The 23,005-nt window shown below is 47.2% G+C and overlaps 1 protein-coding gene across 1 annotated transcript in view; it reads right to left on the bottom strand.

The window, feature by feature from the left end:
• Window positions 1–23,005, bottom strand: part of dgo (ankyrin repeat domain containing protein 6 diego) — a 163,279-nt gene that overhangs the window by 58,256 nt on the left and 82,018 nt on the right. Inside the window, exons 2-3 of the mRNA XM_075695644.1 lie at window positions 11,792–12,123; window positions 4,580–4,678 (exon numbers count right to left, since the gene is read on the bottom strand). Of these exons, the coding sequence (XP_075551759.1) occupies window positions 4,580–4,678; window positions 11,792–11,911 (219 nt within the window). The 5' untranslated portion in view covers window positions 11,912–12,123. The remainder of the gene's footprint in view (window positions 1–4,579; window positions 4,679–11,791; window positions 12,124–23,005) is intronic.

Here is a 23,005-nt window from a genome sequence, read left to right as displayed (position 1 = left end):
CACTATGCCACCACGGCGGGTGACCGACTACATTGCCTCCTAGAGGAAACTATAACCCAGTTCAACAAGTTTGGTGAGCTTGTCCTTGCGACAAACCGGTCCAATTAATAGAAGGTGCTGGGAAATCGTCGGGGATGCACGAACGTGCCGGACTCTGAAGTTCTTTTCAAGAAATTCTGAAAAGCATAGTTTAGCCCGCCTATTGTCCAGTGATGATCAGTCTTTTCCCGCCAAATGAATGAGGGGTTTAGAAATAATAGTTTACCAGTGCAAATTAGGGTTTGTCTTTAGCATTCTAGGTCGTTCCTATTCTGATGAATCCAGCAAGGAGCAGCAGAACGTCATAGCCGTTCAGTAAACGGAGTGTACGCACCTTTGATTTAAGGAGAATATCCTGTCAAGGACAATGTGCGCCTTTAGTTCCTAATTTCAACAGAGCTCCTTCGTACCGCTGTACACTCGGCCACAAATTTTTACGTAACACGAAATGTGCGCGGCCTCGCAACGCAGCCTACTATTCGAATTTACAGCCTCAGTATTTGTGAACGTCATTGTGATGTTCGGTTTTACTGATTACTGTTACAGGCGGCTCGGAAATCCCGTGGTCCGTAAACGTTTGTGGTTGACTGTCAATACTTCCCGTCGGTCGTACATCTGGAAGCTTCCATGCTAAACCTACAGGGACGTTACAGAGGAACTCTAAATGAGACTAGTAAAAAAGTATTCATAGAAAATATCGCTTTCATTCATTTGGCGGAAAGACGGTTGATTACTAGTGAACGAAATGAAGCGCAAAATTTTCTTCGAATTTCGCGCCGATACCTTAACACCGATACATCAGAGGAGTCACACATTCGCTAGTAATTTCTCATATTCTTTCTTGTCATTTCTGGTAAAATTTCCTTAACTTGATAGGCCGAGTCATTGGTTCGTTTTTAGTGCAATGTGGTTCTTCTATACATATTGACAGCTGCCTAGACCCGAGGAGACGCTGTCGAAATCTGTGACGTCAAAGCCCAGTTGGTGCGAGAACTTCACAGTGGCGACGCCAGTGGTCTTTCGCGTTTGCGTCTTTTCTGACTTATACCAAACTGCCTCTATATAACGGCGAGAGTTGACTGTCTTGCCCCTGTATAGAGGCGTATAATTCGCTATATTTAGTGTTTTCTTTAGGTTTGGATGGCAGGTTTTATGGCGTATAGCAGAATGCACATACGGACTATGAAGAACTATGCACAGAACAGGGCGTCTATCAGAGGATGGTCTGATAGAATATAAAAGTTACGCGTCGCGCATTTACAGGTAGTTCCACTGACAGTTTCATAACGCGGCGTGTCCAGAAAGAGGACGCGAGAAGTACGTTTATAAACATTGATAACAAAAAAAAATATACAGAAGAAACAGAAAACGAAGAAAAAAAATTGAAAGAAACGTGACCATGATATAGTTTCGTATAACCATCGCAATTATCGCCAACCTAACCGGAGAAGTGCTACAGCACGTCGTGGGTCGGTGTGCCACGTGTAACAACTAGGCAACTGTCGTATAGCGAAACCACTGCACTCAAACGACGGATTATTATTTCCTTTTTTGTCTCGCCTGTATGGCGACATTAAGAAAAAGCAGCAACGTGGCCTACGTTGCGCGACTTTCATTAGAGCATCATCCATCACGGAAGGCGGTCCAGGCGCGGTGCGTTGCCTCTGCGATTTGGTAGCTCCGTGCGCGTGCATGCAAGCTATAGGCGCCTCTACACACCCCGCTTGGAAATCCAAGGCGCGCTCTCCAGGGCCTCAAGCGAGCTTTCGCTGGCCATCGATCTTCAGTGGCATCCTATCTCGCACTTTCGCTTTCTCGTGAAGCCGTGGGAGCTGAAGCGAGGGCTGCATTTGAAGAAAAGGAAGCACGCGCCCGAAAGGCAATGACCAACAAGCGCCACTCAAGAGTGTCCGCCGCTAACGGCCCTCAAAAATTGTGTGGGACGGTAGCATTGTTGTGCACAATATATGCTAGTGTATACAGGTATACTACGCGAAGTTATAGGTGCTTTGCTCATGTGGGTGTTGTTTTTCCTTAAACTTTCTTCCCTATACTTGCGACAGCCCGTGATGTTGCTTGTACTGATTCGTGAAGCTTGCTCTCGCTTGAAGCGCCTTCTATGTTTTATCATGCAAAATTTTACTTGCGACAACGTTATACTTTTACTGTTTGCGCCGATTCGGTCACATTTTACGAAACAGCTTGTGTGCGTCACATATCTAAATAGGGGAAGAACAAAAACAAGAAAAAGAAAGAAAGCGCGAAAGACCGCGAACATTTGCATCGAAATTGCGGGATAACATAAACAATGTGTCCGTTAAGGACAAAACCCACTACATTGTACGCTCGCTACAAGGCCGTAACCATGGCGCAGTAGCGCTAAAGTACGAAGAAACCGTTTTTGTTCGTTTTTACTCGGCGCTTTACTAATGCGTCATTGCCGGTGCTAGCTCAACCGTGGTGTAAAGCCTATACGACAAGGCAGTGCGAAAATTGCCTAAGCGTGTGGACCAACGTAAGAGAGCGAAACACTGCCCGTATACTGAAGGGCCACTATGCCTGCTCCTGGCAGAAGTCGAACGCAGCAGTGCATCGGCATCTCTCAGCTTGGCGTCGCGTTTCGTGTGCAGAGCACGTCCGCGTTCAGCTCGTCTTGGCGGCCTCCTCCCCAGCTGGCCGCGGCCCACAGGCAGCGGTTATGATCATTCGTCACACCCTGTACACCCCGCTAGCCTCCTCTCGCTGCTGGGATGACCGCCTCTATACCTTCTCTCTCGTTCTCAACACGCCGGACGCCTTGGGGCGAGTCCTTGGATTTTTCATTCCGTCTTCCACCTTGATCTCGTCTTCCTTTCTCTACTTTTCGCTTCATGTATGCTTTGTGCGTGCCTGCAGACGGTGAGGCGATTGCGCTTGCTGCGTGAAGCGGGCGGCCTGTTTATGTTTTCCTTTCTTCAATATTCCTAGGTCGTTATCGTGGGTAGCATAAATTATAACTGATAACGCGATGCCGCTGAAGCGGTGGACCTCGATCTGCTCGGTGCACGGGAGTTTAACGTAGCAGTTCTCGGCACACGCGCACTCCACGGACGTTCTCGTACGCACGTTTCACTTTTATATCGGGAGTTCTCGAGAACGCGGAGCGTTTGTTTCCCTTCTGAATGTTCGCACCCATAACCGTTGTGATAAGCCTTTAAGCCTTGGCGTCAACGATACCACCACGGCCACACTTCTTAATAAATTCTGGTCATCTGAAAGACTTCTCTTGCATTTGGTTTCCTTCTCAGCGTTATATATATATAGGCGTGACGCTTTTGAGGGGTATAGATGCCGTGTCTGTGATAAGTGGATTGTGCAGGGACGACGTTTGTAGCTGTGCCTTTTACATTATGCGTCATAAAATTAGCCTGAACTTTTACTACCTTCTTGCACCTTCCGTCGATATTAGCCGAGAGAAAAAAACGACCTTTTGCCAAAGGTTAAACTCCGGAAAAGTGGATCCTGCATTTCAGTAGCGGCGCCGACAGACGTTAGGGGTGCGATCTTGTACGCGTTCCAGAATAGAACGGAGGCGGTGCGTTCCACCGAGCGGCACACGATTGGTCAATTTGAACCATGACGAACGCCATGACGTCAATTGTGACATGATATCTGCTGTCAATCATTCCGTGTCGTTTGCTATTGGACGAACACAACGGAACGGACCGCCTATATCGTGACGTAAAGAACGGAGCGCCTCCGTTCAATTTCGTAACGCGTACGAGATCGCATCCTAGGTGTCGATTGAATGGTGCGTCACGGCAGTGTTACCATTATTACCTTTATATGTACTCATTCATTTATTTTTGCTCTGAAGAACAGCGAAATGGTGTATTCGAGAGATATACTATCTCATTCGCGTCGTAGTAACCCATTTATGACGGAACCGAACCAACAAACCAACAGGGAAGAAACGTATGTAGGCTGCGTGCTGCAGGCGCTGTTGACCAGCTCAAATTTTCAGTCATAATTTTTTTTAGTCGTGTCCCGAACAGCAGAGAAGCAGGAACATTTGTGAATTTAATTCGCAGCGTACATAATTAACTCTTTTCTTCCTTTGATGGCTCTGCGTGAAAAAGATGAGAAAGCTTTGTCGACCATATCTCTGGGAACGATTAATGCGTAGCTTAAGTACACCACGCGAGCAAGCTAAATACGACGAACGTTCAATTGCTCTACAACATTCTAAGATAACAGGTTTTATGGTTATCGTTCACTTAATTTTCTGTTGCTTTTTTTCTGGTTAACGTGCCTACTCTTATCTATTTCCTTGAGGATCTTCCACTCATTGAAGCAGTCAAGTCAGAATAAAGCAAGGGTGACAATTAACTTTCTCGCTACTCAGGCCAGAGCCGTCACCATACGACTACTGATGCTGCCGTAGCTGTTTGATACCACTGACGCTTGAACTGAGAGCAACTAAGAGCGTTGATTGTTTTACGGTGCCGCAATTATTCAAATTGTGGGCGACGTCTGTAAGAAGTAGATCAATCTGACTCACAGCATCCAGGGCGTTGACCTTGGCTCCAGCTAGGATGAGAGCTCGAGCGGTGTCCACGTAGCCGTTGGCGGCGGCCATGTGCAGAGCCGTGCGACCCTCCTGCGAGAGTGAGGAGGTGTGCACATTGATTACTCGTCCCCGCACTCTGTGCGTGATGTTTCTGGAGCCAACACCGACTTCACATTAAAGCGGGCTTGTTCAGATCCGAAAATGCAGTTCTCCTATGCGGTCACACTCGAGAACTCATTTCGCGACGCTTGAAAACAGTGCAAAAGTCACGAGCGAGTGAAAGGCGACGTTCTGTTCACTCAGTCGTGTCTTGTGTGCCTTACTTTCAAGTAAGTGCGATAAAAAATAAAGAAATTCAAGGTGGTTAATTAGGTTGTACTTGATTTGCTACCCTACAAATGGGGAAGGGGAAGGGAGAAGAAAAGAATAAGCTATGTGCGTGCACACACGACAGTGTGGGCTGCTCAGATAAAGGTGGTCGCAAAGCACTGTCGTCTTAAAAAAGTGCAGCAATACCCCAGTGGCTCTAAATGAGGGTGACAATGTAGAGTCCAAGTTCCCAAGATATCTTGTTCTTCGTTGGCTCGGTCGTCCTTCAGGCTTAAAGCAATACGCTGATATAAAGTATAGTACGTAACGAATTAACTAGCATAACGCCAACACCTTACCGAACCATACTTGCTTGCTACAGATCTTAATTTCTTCTCTGTGGATCTGGATAGATACACCAAGGAAAATTACTTACAATCCAGGCAACATTCTCTGCCATTGCAACTTCGCTTGACTAGCGTCGATTAAAGTAAGAGAGGGAGAGAGAGCATAAATTTGAGTGACTGCGTGAGTCAACGAACACCATAGCGACATTGTTGAGGCATGAATGTCATTGAGAAGATGAAAATAGAAAATACACAAGAAAAAAGCATTACAATGCGACCACATTACATAAAACATAAGGTTCGCGTTATCGCGATAGTGTATCGTACTGAAAAACAAAAATATTGTATTGAAGAGCAGGAGCTAGATCAACCTTCTTTACAAATAACTGTTTGTCTGAACCGTCGGCGCTTGTATCACGGTGTCATGTGATGCCTTGACGTTGCGAAATTTCCCTGATATGCCTGCTGTTTTACAACTAACCTAACCGAGCCTAACCTTTATAAATAAACCTAACCCTAACCTTAACGCTAACCCAGCTAGAACAGCAGATGAACTCTACTTTCTTTTTAGGACAACTAGGCCACAGGTGACTGGCGTAGACAGTTCTCAGTCGTGATCACGGTTTCATACACAGCAGCCAAAAGTACAGAGAAAGCTAAAAATTTACAAAATGCGATGACAACCTGCTGCTGCGCCTCCGCGGGTCAGTAGGGCGTGCGTGTACCATGGAAGCATTTCGCCTCCGATACGGTCACTTTTCGAAGCTTATCCGAATCCATTCCCGACTCCTGTCGTCCGTGGGCGTTCTAAAATTCGCTCGCGTATTCTTATTGATGCCACTTCTTTCTTCTCCACGCCAGCTTCATTTTTTCTTCTCCCGTCGACCCAACTCCGGTCGTATGGGTGGCTCGGTAATCATCGGTTCTTATCTCCAAAGGAGCAAAGAAAAATAAGGACACCTATAGCTCATCGCTAATTGCAAAAAGCTCTTTCTGGTAGCAAGAAATGGCCCTTTGGCTTTTGTCGGTTTGTCAGTGTCGTACTTTATTCTACGCCATAGATTTATCTCCATCTTTGGCGCTATGCAGGACCGAAAAAGAAGTCCATCCAGGAAAGCGTATACGTTGAGGCGTTCGACAAAAAAGAAAGAATATACACACACACGCACACACACACACACACACACACACACACACACACACATACATATATATATATATATATATATATATATATATATATATATATATATATATATGAAATAAGCCCACAAGATAGAAAGAAAATGCAGTCTTGCGGAGAAACTGTTGGCCTACTATAGATTGAACGGTGCCTCTTCCACCACATACCCACGGTAGGTTCCATCACGGGAGGCGCATTAAAAGTCTTGCGCTATGTGGATGCGAAGTCTTCGTTCAGAGACTGTACGTGACGCTTTGTAACGCTTGTGCAATCGCGGCATTTAAAAGCAGGAAATCCCAAGGCATTTCATAAGCTGGCCTGAAGAAAGCTAGCGACGTCTGCGAAGATTGCTTGATAGCCTCTCGTGTTACCTGTAAGTCTGTATACACTACGTCACTTTTCACTCAAAGTCTGCGCTGATGAGAAAGTTATAGCCTATCTTGTGCGTGGTCCGCATCGTCGAATATATGCAGATTTGGAACGCACGAAGGCCCACAACTTAAACCGAGGGTCTGATACACGTGGTTTTTGGGATGCACCTGACCTGGAGGGCTTTTGATTGCCACCTGAAATTATATGTGCGTGACTGTTCAGTTCCAGGCGCGCCATTAACTTTGGTCGCTAGAATGTCTTCACTGCTCTATGCAGATCACGTTACAGCGCTGCCAGCATCGAGCTCTGTTTCATGTCTGGGTTACCATCGCCAGAGCGGAGTTTAATACAACTGGCACCAGCAAGTGTTCAGTGCCCGCTGTTTGCCTTAGAATGATATCATGAATGTTCGGTGAAACCGCGTTTTGAAATCGTCAGATGTGCTCTGGCGGAACCATTGGTGGCCAAGCACGCCTAGCTGGCTAACCCAGCGTGCGGCATCACCACCAAGGATGGGCAGCTGATAGAATATTATTTAACTGAACTAGTTGACTCATAGCTAAGACGAGTTTTGAACGGCTGAAATGATAAAAAAAAGGAAACACGTCCTTCCCTGTCAGTCTTAGTCTTTCCTTTTTTTTTTTCACTTCAGCTGTTCAAGACTCGCCTCAGCTGATGGAGTTCCCGACAGCCAACTGCGAATTCCGATAACAGCACTAACGGAGAGGAAGGAACGATTATGGTGGTTCATCGTCGTCATAGGAAGAAGACAAGGCGCTTTAGGAAAACAGGCGTTCCCTGTGTTTTTTATTTGTTCGCAACTGCCCGTGACCCCTCATGAACGAGAAGAAAGGGGGTCAACCGATGGCCCCGATTTTTCTTAGTCATATCATTTATTAGTCATTTTATTTGACTATTTTGTTAGTCCTAGTTTGTTGGCTTCTTACGACATGACTCCTCATGGTTACTTTATTATTATTATTATTATTATTATTATTATTATTATTATTATTATTATTATTATTATTATTATTATTATTATTATTATTATTATTATTATTACGTTTGATAAGTTTGAGGCTAGTTAAGGTGCCTTGAGTATAACTTTGTTCCCCTCTTTTCCCGCATAACTTTGCATATAGACTGGTTTGCAGAAATAAACTGCATATCATTTTATTTTTCAGCGTCAGCATTTCGGTCAGGCAGATTAACCTAATCGCAGCAGCACTGAAGCGCCGGTGAACGCGGCACTGTTGTGACGAACCACTACATGGCTTGAAGCGTGGAGCAAAAGAACGAAAGAGCGTTCTGACGGAGCACGTATTGTGCGCACTTGCGCACGAACAACGAAACCTCGTTGACAGCGTGGAGCACCACCCCGCAGTGCAAAGCGCTCTCCCTGGTGTGTTTTACGAAGGACGTGTAAGGCATATGGCCCGCTTGCCTGGGCGTCCACACCGGCACACGTGCCTGGCGCTTGTGTGCGGAGCTCGGACACGTATGGAGGCCACAAGGAACGCTCGCCCAACCTTTATTTATAACGGCGCGCCCAGGTCGAGAGGTGCTGGACGAAGGCAAATATTTAGACGCCGCGCACAATCGCAGCGCCCGCTTCTGCGCTCTCGGGGAACACGATGTAAGACGACGTTGATGAGCACGCCAAGTCCGCAGGCATGAAAGGCCCCGTCTCGCGACGACCATTGTTGCAAGTGGGTCACGTGCTCTCTGCGGCTGGAGAGCGCATTATAAGCTGCGGGTGTTTGAGGTCGTTATAGGTCAAGCTGTATACGCGGCTGCGCAGTCTGTGCAATGACGTGTAAAGGCGACAAAACAGTGACGTTGCGAGCGCGTGTATGGGAGTGGCATTGCGACTGAGACTGAAGACGATAATTAGCGACAACTGTCATTTGAAGATCAAACTGTGAAGCCAACTTACTGCTTATTATAGCGAAGCTGTTAGCCTCTAGTTGGTCGGAATTTTTCGCGGCGTGCTCACCCAAAAACAAACGGCGGCTGGAAGGCTTTGTGTTTGATTTTACACTTAACAGAATTATGTTCTCTCTTAAATTAGAATTACAGACCGATGCTAACACGTCTGTAGGAAGTACTTAAAGAACTTTCTGACGCATTTTACCTTGAGAAATTCAATTAGTTCAATAATGCACTTGCGCTAGGCATAGGGCCTATAAGAATGAGGATGTATGCTGTGCTAGAGGCCGCGGTCACTCAAACAGACCTCGAATGGCAGCTGGAAAAGGGCTTTGTCTTTCAGTTTCTGCGTGACAGATTTATATGTTCTAGCACATTCAAATAACAATCCGAAGCTGTCATGTCTGCAGCTTGTGTGTAAGTTGTACTTTACGTATTTTATGACAAAATTCAGTATTAAACGTTCATTTAATTCAGTAATACACTTGCGCTTGGCGGAGGGCCTCGGAGAATGAGGTTATATGCTGCACTTCCACACGCAGGCCGTAAGTCGCTTGCAGTGGTGGTGCTTGTGTAACGTCGTCTAACGAACAGCTTCGCTGTACATCCGCTTTCACAGGGTGTAATGGAGACCTTTTTTTTTATTTGCCTGATTCACATATACGACGTGCTCTCTGCGTTAGTCCTGCGTTGCTGCAATAGGGCCTAAATTGCGACGTGCCTCTGTACTTGCTTAGCATACCCTTTTCCGAAACGCTTCGGCAACAATCGACGCGTCACTACATCACTCTCAAGAAGTGAACACAGCAGGCACGACAACGCAAAAAAGAATTTCAAATACAAGCCCCGTTAAGCCAGTGTGTATACATACACGACGGCTTTACGAGGCCTGTATCAGATGTGTCAGCAGGTGCCGGGATCTCTCGGAATGAGCTCCCCTTAGATTACACCACTCTGAACAGAAATGGGGGCAGAGATCAGCTGTAACACAAATGGCTTAATCTTGTTGGTTCGAGAACTCACCGGGCAGCGTGAACGAGTGCCTGCTCTGTTCTAGTGCAGGCACATTTAACGCGACGATGGTTAAGCCCCATGTCGCAGAAAATCCGGTGTCGGTGTCGGCGGAGTTGTCTGTGAGCGAAAGTTTCCCTGTATATTTAGGTATATGTATATGCCACGCCTTGCTATATGACATGCGGTGTATGCGGGTTATATAGCCACACAAAAGTTGCTCGTACCTTGTCTTACATCCTTGGCAAAGTTATTCCTCGAAATTTTGAGAACGACATCCCACAAACAAATGTCATGAAGCGTGACACCGCCAGCGCATGCCTTTTATGTCAAATCTTCTCAGACTTAAGTATTAAATGCGCGAAACAATAACGAAAACCGGAAAGCTATGTAATTTTTTTTTGTCGCGACTGTGCACTACCATCGGGACCGGCCCGCGCAATAGGCCGCGTTTCTACCAGAAAGCTCGCCTTCGTGCATAAGGTTCGCCGCCAGCGTTTCCCGGTAAACGTTACGGTTACCTACGCTGCAGTTGTCGGGAAGCGTGAGAAGCAGTCAGGGGTCTTTGAATGCTATCGCGCTCCACTCTTGAAGGTGAAGCTCAAGCCTCCTCCTAGTTTTCTGCTTTCCTTCCGTTCTGTTTCCATCATCGAAAAAGAAAAGACATTTGCAATTTCCGTGGCAGCCAATATAATATTGTATGCCCTTTGCTATCACTTCCTCGTATAACCATAAGCAAGAGATAGCTCCGTCTTGCACTGCCAAAGAACTGTGCAGCACAAAGATGACTGCCGGAAAGTGGAGTGTATCTATAACGCTAAAATGTTTCAGTATGATCAACATTGAACAGGAAATGTGCACCTCAGCTTCGAGGTAATGTTTCTACAAGGAAACTCGTCTTCGCTGTGGTACTGACGAAGACGAGACAAGACACTAGACGGTGCGGTGAAGACGAAACCCCTTGTATTTCTGTGTTCTGTGATTTCTGTGTTCGGCCACTGTTTATCACTACGTCTGCACTTTCCTGCGAACTGTTTCTCTCCTTCATGCTTCAGTATATGGTGCCCGAGCACAAGATGCTATATACGAGGCATGCTTTGGCCTATGAAAACGCGCGCGAGCCTGCAGGCAACAGCGCGCTGATGAGGCACTAGCGCTTGGACACGGGGCGCAAGTGCAGGTGTCTTCACATGATGGCGGTTTTGGTTAGACGATGCCCTCTACAAGGTCACATTAGTGTGAAAACAGAGTGTAGAAGCGTACCTGACTAGAAACGCAACCTCCAGCACACAGACGGCGACAGAAAGAATTGTACAACAGGACACAGCACTCATCACATAGTCTGCAGAGAGGCATATCAGTAAGCTATTCAACTTATGAGGGAAGGCATGTAGTTTTCGTGCTGTTGGGATCCTTATATAGACATATAGCTAGGGTTATCCTGTTAGATAGGTACCGCTTTAGATAGCTAGAGTTTCAGGTGGAGAGGTTGGAAGCATGTGTTTACTGTCATTCCATTTCTCTTGTCTATCTGTGACAGCGTTATAAGGCTCTACGATTACTAAAAAAATGGTGATTAGCGTGCAAGAAATAATAAATACACAGATTATGGAGGACGTGTTGTCATATTTAAGCGCGAGATTAAAAAAAATTAGTTCAGACGCTTGCAGAGCGTAAATACGCTGAGTCTAGTTTGTACTAAAAGAAAAACTAAATGCGCACGACACATAACGCCCTCCTTGCAATGCATTGATGAGAAGACTACGGTTCAAGAACATTCCCTAAAAAGAGCGTAAAACTCCCGATTGGTCTAAACCTGGCGCGCATTTCTTGCTTACGCTGTTCATAAAGAGGACAGACTATATAATAGCACATGTGAGATATCCTCATCTACGCCACCACGAGCACGTGGTGATTCAGCACGTCCTTCTTTGTGCAGGAAGTGCTTGGCCAGGCCGCACCAAGTCGAAGTCGATGAAACAAAGTTTCCCCGTCACTGCGTAAATTCGGGGATTAGCTGAATACAGTAGAATACGTAAGTGGTACGCGTACCGCGTCCGCCTCAATCCTGGCTCCAATCCGGCACAGCTCGACCACGGTGTCCGTCTGTCCCGCCACGGCTGCCTGGTACAGCCTCTCCGCCAGGGTCGGGACATGGTCCGGACCCGCCATTTCCACCTCCTCCGGCAGCTCCACCACGTCAAAGCAAGGGCGCGAGAGTTTGGACCCCGTGCTTCACTGCTGCCCAGAAACGGTGGCACGCACTGCCAGCGGCACCGCGAGCCCTGCGCGCTGGCTGAGGTTCCGGACTTTGGAGCAGGAGGCCGACGAAGGAGGTCCGCCATCGCGGCAAGCCTCCCGCATGACCGGACTGGCTCCTGCGTCTGCAGAGAGGAATGAAGGCGCATGAGAGGCAAGTAAAATACTCTTGTAGACGCCGATGCCTAAATAAAAGATACCTTGAAGCGGCGGGGGGGGGGGGGGGGGGGGCGCATAACTAGTGTTTACTCCTGTGGTTTTTATAAATCTTCGCGTTCAATGTATTGTATTTTTGCATTTCGTGTTACTTATATTATGCGTTTGATTACGTTTTTCGGATGAATTGTACTGATTGCAATCCACGCGAAAATGTAGTTTTACGAATTAAGTTCTTTGTACGCCCCGATATGAGCGGCGCAATGCAAATTTTGTTCGTTCTTTTATGACTGCCACCACATCAACAGTTTTGTAAAGGAGACGAGACTTCGTAGGGCCTAACCTGTTTTAGTCTCAGCTTCCTGTTTCTTTGATAGAAAAGTAAATGAAATTTAATTAAATGCCGTTAAAGATTGAATGACCGTCGAAATCACAGAAGACGCGGCAGTGAAGTGTACAATGCAGCAAAGTGGGCATACAAATATGAACTACAGCAAATAAATATGCAGCAAAGGAGAATGTATAAATGCAACCTTACTAAGGGGATAGACAGCATCGAAGCAAAGAGAAAATTAATCATCGACGCCTTCCTAGTGGTCATTTATGGTTCCTTTCAACCCCTGCGCGAGCCTTTTATGGGTTTGCCCGCCTACAGAAATCACGGTAATCTATTCATGTCTAAAGCCAATTCTGAATTCAGGCGATTCGCTGTCTCCTTCTGCAAATAGGCCGATCGCTTTTTCCAACCGACATCTCAGTGGTACCATAGAGTCATACAACCAACGCCTTTGTTAATGTGGCCGCGTATATAGTAATGAGGCACACTGCAATATAAAGAATTCAAGCAGAAACTCCTCCGGGAGTTAGTATGCGTAAGCATCGGGCCACTTTGGGCCACTTGCTCATCTCCACGCAGCACGGTGTCAATATCAATGTTACGAAACTTGATTCGACCAGTATAAGCCCTTATCAACCCTCATCGGTCATTACTACCTTATCGAACATGATGCAACCCTTATCAACTCTTATCGCTCTTTATCAACCTGCACGTCCAGCGAAACTTTTGCAAAACCACCAATACAATTGCTGAGGAGGGTATGCAATGCCTTATTGATGGTTGGGATTCTTGTTTTGAGCTTGTTCTTTATTGAAACGTATGCTGTGCTGTGTGTTGTATGAGTGATTTCAATGAATTTATGCACTGTTCGCTTCAATTCTCTGAGCGCTTGTAGCCTGTGCCTTACGTAGATATGAACGATTGCATTTTTTGCTGGCTTACGGAATATGAGCGATTGTTTAAGGGCGTATGAGCCATTCCATTCATCTTACGTGACGCACGGACAAATGTTTCGTTGGGTAGGCATAGAAATGCTTACTCTGTTAAAATGTTCTGTGTGTGGCTGCTGTGAACACGATCGCAAATTGAATCACACCGTGGTGTGAGAAGATCCTCAAGATGTTTATAGTTGCCGTTATTGTGATAACTTGACTCCTTAATTTTTTCATGGAGCCAAGATCTGCGACTGCCTCAGCGGGTGCAATGTTTGACGGCTCAGGCGAAAGCAAATTGCAGCTGAAAAGGAAACACAAGTTCTGTGACAGTACCACTTCACAAAAGTGACGACTACGACGCAGCATTATTCGGACAGCGACTCTGCAGCATTCGTCTTTCCTCTAGGTATTGTACATGAATAGACCTTCAGGCCCTTCTATTAACGGGTCTGATGACCGCCCGGTCCGATAACACTTCCGCTCGATAGGAAGGGACCGTGGATGATACATACAGCTCCTCCCGCATGCTGCACAGCAGTTCATCACTGGTACACAATACGACGCTGCGGTTCTCCGAGCTCCGTTCCATACCAGACATCGCAACAGGCTCAACGGACGCTCTCTTCCATCAGTCTGACAAACTTCGGAATGCCAGCATCTAGTCGCGGAGTAGCTTAAACGTTCCGCAGCCTCGCTTCGATGCTGCCTATTACAAACACAGCAATAAAGTACCCCGTAACAGCAACTCTCTTTCTCTCTCTCCTCCCTTATGCGATGCCCTCTCTCCCCCTTGTGTCGTGAGCGCCACCTCGCCGAGGCAGGTGCGAGCACCGTCTGCAGCGACCGAGAGGGGCCTCACTTTTACTTACCGGGCGGAAGAGGGGCCCCGACTGCTCTTGGGCCCATCACCCCGCAGTGGAAAAAACAAAAACGAAATGCAAGAAAAAAAAAAGCAGGCCGAGCAAGAAAAATTTGAGGTGGTGGAAATGGAGGGATGCCATGCCTGCGCTGCGGCCACTGGATACACGCTACGCCCTCGGTCGACTGCGGCGGCTGCTCCTGCCGTCGCCCCCATAGAGCGGGCGACGCACCTGCTCCACTTGGTGCTTCCGAGCAACGCTAAATGCCGGGCATGATATTCCACCACTTGGAGCGGAGGAGGTCGGTTGGCTTTTAGGTTTAACGCTGCCGCTGCTAGCTCTGGCTGTTTTTTTTTTTTCTTTTTTTGGCTGTGCGAGGCTGCAGCGGGCAGTGAATAATAGGCGTCCCTTCTCACAACAGGGACTCGCGTGCTTCCTTTGTCTTTCGTCAAGAAAGCGCGCAGGCTACGCTCACCGAGTCTCGCTTCTGCCTTGCCCGAGCACGGCACGCCGGGCGTACGTTCATTTTTGAACGTCGTCAACCATCGTGAGAGGCCCGGGCTGGGATGTCTGATCATCTAAATCAAAATCAAATTTTTGTAGGTGGTGGTGGTGGTGGTGATGGTGAAGCAGGCGGTTATAGCCTGACACACATAGCCGGCAATTGTTCCGCCTGATCCTCCTTCAAGTTGAGATCAGGGATGTGTCACCAGGTGTCGATGAGCCCCGTGTCTCGCAGGAAGGCTATCAGCAGGCGTTGCGCTCTCTTCCTGAATGCCGCGGGCCCTCCGGGGAAAACAACGTCTTCAAAGGTCCTGTGCGTGAGACCGCTTTTTTGCAGGTTGTCGACCAACGCTTTTCTTTCTGTGTCAAACTGTGGGCATAGCCAAATGAAATGTTCGATGTCACCAATGTCACCACAGAAAACACAGAGTGGGGAAGCGCGAAGCCCAGTCTTGAATAACCAAGCTGGGCTGTATGCGGAGTCGGTCCTGATGCGGTATAAAAGCGTCGCTTGTTCGCGTGTAAATCCATGAGTCACACAGGATTCGTGTGGATTCTTGTGCATCTGTCTAAAGTGAACATTTTGGACCGTTGTTGATAGTCAATGCACAGTGAGTAGCTTGAAATATGTTTCAATAATACCAAATGTGTTGCGCAAGAACGCTGCGACAGGGCTCGTGGTTAGACGATGAATGTGATTCCAGAACATTTAGTTCGGCTATCAACATCACCACGCGCTTTATTTAAAAGTAGACTGGGGACAAATGGCTCTAATTAATGTCCTTCTTGAATATTCTTGGTCCTTAGCCCTAGCTTGGTCGGGGTTTGTCGCAATCAGCAAGCATCCGTTTCGACGCGACAAAGATGCAATGCGCACCAAGGTAGTCGAACGTAAACATTTACGAAGACCAATAGTTATTGGCTTGGGATCTGAATCTGCAGAGTATATTACTGATGAGCCTTCTTCCAGCACACTTGAAGACAAAAAACAGTGAACACAATCGAACGGCAATCCTGGTGAACACTGGATCATGTTCCCAGTGTTCTCTGATAATCTGTGTGTTTTCATGAAAGAAAGAAAGAAAAGGGGAGGGGGGGGGTGCGGCGATTATCGAGTATAAGAGTAAGCAACACGGTTAAATAATCCCAGTAACAGTCTTGAGTTATTTTTCGACCAGAAGTTGAGCGATATTAACTCCAGTAACTCCTAATGTCTTCAGCTGCGTGAATTTCGCCATCTGGGAAAATTGTGACTTACTTATCTGCTTTGTGTTTGGTACTCCACTTTACGCACTTGAACAAAATATTCAGGTACGAGACTATGTAGTACGGTCACACAAATTGTCATCGTGTTGCCTTAAAGAGTAATGTACTCCTTAGTTAAAGCTGAAAAATATCATCCGGTCGTTATGCGTTTATATAATAGCGTGCCAATAGCTTAACACCCTAGTTGAAGATGCCTTTAAGGATAGTGGTCTCAACCATGGTACTCATAATGGATAGGGCTTTTTCATACTGGCATTTGCTGGAACTGCTAGAGTGTAACATCGCTTGGCGTGTAAGTCAGCTTGCATATTTGTACGAGCATGTTTGTGAGTGCGTGCGTGTGCGAGTGAAGAGTATGTGATAGGAAAAAGAAGAGAGTGAGGAAGAGGTGCTCGAGAAATGTCTCTTGAGAAGTGGACTTGATTAATTTCGTGGTAGCCTTAAGTGACAAAATTCCAGGCTGGCGAACGATATATGCATTCACGAAAAATGCTTATTTTTTCTTTCTTTTTCTTTTCGTTATGCGCTATATATACAACGCACCTTATGACTTCCTCGTGTATCATACAAACTGAGCAACAATATACCAAAGTGTTGAACCAAGAGAGTTTCTATATGTCCCCTGACGTAGTAGCAAGCACCTTGCAAATTGAAAATAAACGAAAAGCCCAGTAGACTTCACTACTATGTATTTAGACCCAATAAGAGAATGTGTTGTCAATAACAGCTTTCTCTGTCCGTGCTCTCCTGGCGCGATTACGTTGTTACAAAACCCCGCCCGCGAGCCTTCAAGATAAGGGCTAGCTCACGAACGACCACTCAAGGCATTGCCTTCCGGGCGAAACCGCGAATTTTCTGTCGAAAGTGCATGCATCTTCGTGGCCGAACTCGTGTCTGTAAAAGCGCCAAGGGCTTTAAAAAACATTGCCTGTCGATCGGTTACCGCCGAAGAAGCGCTTGGCCGACGAGCTTTCGCAACACACGCGTTTTGGCTGCTCGCGTAATGCGTGAGCCGTAATTTTTCGTCAGTGTACACGCGAAAGCACTTTCTCTGGCCAAAGCCTATAGCTGCTCTAAATTAATGTCCAGACAAGTACACCGACAGGATTGGGAGGCGGAGCTTTCACGACGCTCGTAAGTCTTACGCTTCCTTCTTTTCTTTGCCTTACTTCATTGAGTTGCGGAATGGCGGTTTCACTATTTGCTTTTTTTTTTTCGATCATTGCACTGAACTCCACGAGCGCGGAGAGTATTTAATATAACCTGCTGGAGCGACCAGAATCAAGCGGTGATTAGTGCTTGTTTCATCCTCGGCATGGGCACATAATCTCCCGAACACGCGTGGGGGAGGGAGTTGAAAGGGAAAGGGAGAAGAGAGTAGATGAAGTAGCCGCGTGCACAATCCAACAGTATGCAATGGTAGCACGCAGCGCTGTGAAAGTTTTATGTAGGCCGTAGACCTCAGGAATTTCAGCAACGTACATATAGCCTTACGCACGGGGTTGGCTACCCAACTTTTTCATCGTCAGATCGGTCCTTAGACAACGGTGTCATCAAGCTATGCATGGGCGCTCAACCTGGATATGAAAATAATAAACAAGAAAATAGATAGATAGATAGATAGATAGATAGATAGATAGATAGATAGATAGATAGATAGATAGATAGATAGATAGATTAAAATGAATGGTCTATAGGGATATTTAACGTCTCTGGGACACGGGCGTTTTTTTACATTTCTTCCCCACAGAAATGAAGCCGCCATGGCCGGGATTTGATCCCGCGACTTGACGCTTCTTGACGCTTTGCAGCGCAACACCATAGCCTCTAAGCCACCGCGGCGGGTATAGATAGATAGATATGCGCAAGCGAATTGCAGTTATAAGTGTTTATGGATGGAGTGTTACTAGGCCCAGGTAGGGGGTTGCCCGTTTGTAATTTACAACCATAAATAGGTTGAGGCGGCTGGCCAAATTCCACATCTTTCAAATGGAGCAATGACGCCTGATGAAAGTGGAGACAGTACGGATCAGCTTCCTTTGCAGATATCTTCTGTGTACAAAGGTTTGTTCACTTCCTGTATACGACACCTTGGACGAACTGTTAGTGTACAGATTGGACAATAAGAGTTCTACCGTAATTTGGTGCACGATTCCTTCTCAATCTTGGGTACGAAGCACAAGAAAGAGTACAGAACACGATCAAGCCGTCCTATGTTGACCGCAAAGAGCCCAAGGCAGCTACACCCATGCCGAACTACAAAACGCCAGTGGAGTTATGATACACACACGTGCAAAGAGAAGCGACATGCTATATAGATGCTACACTGAGGGCCATCTGTAACGCGGCAATTACGCGCTCGAATCTCGGCGATCTTGCCACCATGTCATCGAGGTAGTGTCTATATATATAAATGAGTGAGACTGTGTCGGTGAATTCGGCTCGTTCGAAAGCCATTTGGCCTGTCGGCGAAATGTTGTGCGGCCCCCTGGCGGCTGCGTGCGGTATCGAACGGTGTCATCGGCGTCATCATTGCCGCAATAGCAAGCGCCGTTGCACCGCGTCGACTTCTCGTAGGAGATTGTTCAGGCGCCCGGGATCCAGCGGTGAGGCTAATAGCCTTCCTCCGCGTCTAATTCAACAGTAAATGCCAACCGCATTGAATTTAGTCCTGGTCGGTGCATCTCCTTGCACTAATATTTTCGGCTGTCTCCTCTGTGGTCGCATTCCTCTTCTTTACTCTCAAATTCTGCTAAGCTTCACCTGCTCGCAATACAGCGCAGCAGTGCCAGGTGCGCAAGCTACATTTCCGGGGCGGGGGGGGGGGGAGGGAAAGGAGGGATGCGCTGCGGCACGCGGTCTATAGACAAAACGAGCCCGCTAGCCCACCATTGCCGGGCGGCTCACGAGCTTCCTGGGCCGGCAATTAGATCAACGTATGTCACTATTTCTATTATTTATATACTTATTGGTTATTTATTCGTTTATTACGTCTCGAACGTCAGTGGCACTAGAGGGCAGCGTTGTTACCATGAGCTTTAATAAAGGGGCGCTTTTCTTCAGAATCTACAGAAGAACGGCCTTTCACGCGCGTGCCCGCAACAGCTTGAGTATCCAGAAACATGCGCTATAGCCCGCAAGGAAGCTCGTGCTTTCTTCCAACACTTCTTTAAGAGACGCTGATTTGCAAGAGGTGCGTTAAATATCCCAGTGACACGGCAAGAGGTGCTCGGGCGGAGCATTCGCACCGGCCTCGATCACCATGGCTAAACGCTCTTGTATTATAGTTACTGTCCACCACCGCCACAACCTCCATGTCTCAACCGAACAGCCACTAGTTCGAACTCCACCCGGAGCCGAGGTATTTTATCCTGCTCAGAGACATTTTGCCATCACGGACCGACCAGCCGGCGCAAATACACGAAGGCCTCTTCATGGCCAACATAATGACTAGTGAGTATACCTCCAATACAAATGAAGAGGAAAGAACAAAGTGACCTTTATTTATACGTTTTAACGTTAGATTTGTTGTTCAAGGCTTCTTATTCACAAAAGAAACAAAAAAAAAAAAGAAAGCAATGCCAATTGTGTTGCTGGACATATAAGCGAAGGCGGATAGCCAATGGCAGGAGCACTTACGAACGAAGAGATTTGTGAATTCGGCTCCACATCCATGTTATTAATAATTACTGTTTGTGCAAAAAGGCAACACTACTCTTGTGAATGCCCGTGGCGCCGTGTGCATTAGAGACATCACGAAACAAGCGTGCCACTTTCTCCCGATAAAACGGATGCTTTGCCGACCGTATACGCGTTGGTCCCGCAGCATCGGTCCTGGCCCTCGGCAAGGTCACACAGAGCAGGTGCGGGAGCGGCTTCTCGTCGCGCCGCAGACGCTTCCGGTGGCTTGCCATGGCGTCGCCTGCGTTCCCTCGGGTACCTCGGGCTCCTGAGATCGGGAACGTGTACGACGCCGAGGTCGAAAAGAGCGGTAGCTTAAGTCCCTCGCGTGCCATGCTCTCTTTTGTCGTAAGAGCGCGCGGTGACCCCTTAGCGAAGCTCGCTGTCGCGGCCTGCCTTTATCTACGCACGTGTACAGTGAACCGGTTGCGAGGAGAGCTGTATACAGGCAGCCTCCACGCGCGCGCAACGGGAGCCAAAGATCGCGGCCTCACAAAGCGTACGAAGCGTGCTTACTGAGGTGGGACGTACATTTTTTATCTCGTGAAATAATTGGACGGCGGCTTTGAAGGGCGCGCTTTCGGGAGGGCCACGCGCATATGTACAATGGTCGGAAAAGCTAAGCGTGTCGCTACTTCTTGCGCGTTTTCCTAGGTAAAGATACTGCCGTGTGTTGTTGTTGTTGTTGTCCTGAGTGGCCGTGGCACATACCCACAGTGGGGGATTGGCCAAGAATCGGGCGGTTTAATTAGGTGCCTAAAAATAATAATGATAACAAGGGAGTTAACAATTTGGGCGTGTGAGTTTAAAAATAAACGTTTTGTGTTTGGAGAAAAAGGAAATAATCAGATGAAAACTGGGTATAACTTAATAATAATAGTAATATTAATAACAATAATAATTAATAATAGATAAGAAATAAAAGAAAGCTATGGTTGGGAGGGAGAACGATTAATCTAACATGGAAAGCGATTGGTTTCAATTAGGTAATTTTGGATCGCCAAGCAAACATTGCCGTGTGTATCCGTCGCTGCTTTCTTCTTCGTTCTTTTTCCTCAGTTCCATGTTTTTGAACCAAACCGTACGTTTGGTATGATTTAGAAGAAAAGGAGCTGACTTTTTACTGCCTACCGCATCTCCTTTACTAATTATCTCGGTCTAAGAAAATGCAGCAAAAAGAAGCCTTATGTATATAGAAAGAACACAATTGCTATACAATTGAGAAGAAAGCTGGAAGAGTTGGTCAGAACAGCATCCGGTTTGCTAACCTGCTCTAGGGGAGGGTGTGATAGCAAGGAAAAGGACGCATGTACAGCAAGAAAGAGAAAAACAGATCTGCAGGCGCATGTGCGAACAGAAAGCGACGCTGCTCAAATCAAAGGCGTCTCGCTAGCCTCACACACAGCATGTACCAACTCAGTGGTTCTAGTCCAGAAGCACGAGTAATGGTCTCAACTACTCCACGACTTGTAGTTCACTTTGTGGCAACAGACTATCCGCACTGCTGAGTGGTACACGATGCCGTCCATTACAAAGTGTAGAGGTGCGATGACCCGACGGTTTGAAGTGGTTGTCGCCGGCCGTCTCTGAATTGAAAGCAAGCCTCGCCAGCCGCTGTGGCTGCAGAGCAGGTCGCGGGTGCGGAAGGACAGGCCACATTTCCAGGTAAAGTGCACGGAAGCTTAGTTCATGGGGGCGAGCCGGAATTTCTTTTTTATGGGTCCTGGTGGTATGCGGCCTAGCGTTGCTCGGCCTCTGATGCATGTCTGTTTCCCACAGGAGGAAAACCAGACCGCTCGCTGCGCGGCAGAGCTCTTTGCGAAAGACGTATGTACTACTTAGACAAATAGTTGCTATAAAAACGAAAGCCACACATCTAAACTACGACAGGTTGAGCGGCAGCGTTTACGCTTTCCGACACAGTACACGCGTGAAGTGACGTACCTCGTGGCTTCTCAGTGTTTGTCGGAACGCGCCTACCAAATATGTCCTCTTGCAGTCGCGGTCAACTTCCGACACGTGTATGGTGACGTTGACTAGGACGCCGCTCTCTCCACGCTCTCTCCACGTAACGGAAACAGAGAGCGACGTAACGGCCCTCTTTCATCTCGAGGATTCTGCTTCTGATGTCCTGCCCGCTCGGGGCTACGTAACAATAAGCAAGTCAATAATTCTTTTTTTTTTTCTTCCACCCTCTGATCCTGCGTTCTGGATCTCACATCACGGTGATGGAAAATTATATTTTCAAACGAACTACCACCAGTATTCGTTCATGTCTACAGGGGCTTAAAAATGCAAGCTGTATCATATGTCCTCAAAAAACACGAAAAATAATTACAACGTTGAAAGTGATTAGTTCTCAAGAGGACGACAATGCAGTGACAATTAATTCACTTCGCGTGTTTGCGCGCGTTGTCTGCGGCGCAACCAGTCACGTAGTTCGTTGACACTTGTCCTGCATTGCTTTTTTTTTTCTTTACGCGGAAGGGTGTACATACTTGCGGAATCTTTAACATCTCTTGCGCGACAAATATCTGGAATTCTCTGATCCAAAATGATCTATAGTGCGAACTTCCAATAAAGGGCGAAGCCCGCCCGCAATAAACGCTGCCCGTACCAGAACTATTATCCCATTCCCGATAACGAGTCCTTTTATCGCTCATTGCTGCACTCGTTTGCCAAAATATCAGTTAGCACCTTGATTGCTAGTAATGTCACAAGATGAATGAAAGAAACTACTTATTGCCGGGCTAGTTGGTTCATACTTCTTACGGTGGAAAAGACGCGAAGCCGTGTAAAGAACTGACCGGACTGCTAAGAGCGTCTCTCGCTATAACTTGTGGCGTAGTGGGACAGGTCTAGTTAACCGTTAACCATTAACCGCCCTGCCACTCCTTCCCCCACCCTCTTTCACCCACGTATATATATATATATATATATATATATATATATATATATATATATATATATATATCACAGGGGAGGAACATAAAGAACGGGAGCCCTGAGGAAGACTAGAATGACAAAGACGACAGGCCATCCGACGGAGCCCCGCTTGCTTCTCTTGCTGCGCGGCGGTGGCAGAGCCTAAAGTGACGCTGTAGCGATCAGCCCGGCGGGTATCGAGTGGCCGCCCGTTGAACCTGTAATTAATGAACCGAGCGGCGGCACTCTTCAGATAGCCGCGCCGCATGTTCGCAAGGTGCAGCGAGCAGCCAGGCCAGCTTACGCGCTGGGAACCGGCGCCATTTCGGCGTCGGCGGCGTCG

Source organism: Dermacentor variabilis, chromosome 6 (assembly GCF_050947875.1).
Source record: "Dermacentor variabilis isolate Ectoservices chromosome 6, ASM5094787v1, whole genome shotgun sequence".
In the NCBI taxonomy this organism is placed as follows: Eukaryota; Metazoa; Arthropoda; class Arachnida; order Ixodida; family Ixodidae; genus Dermacentor; species Dermacentor variabilis.
Note: the sequence above shows the minus strand (reverse complement) of the source record. Positions and strands in the feature narration are given on the sequence as shown.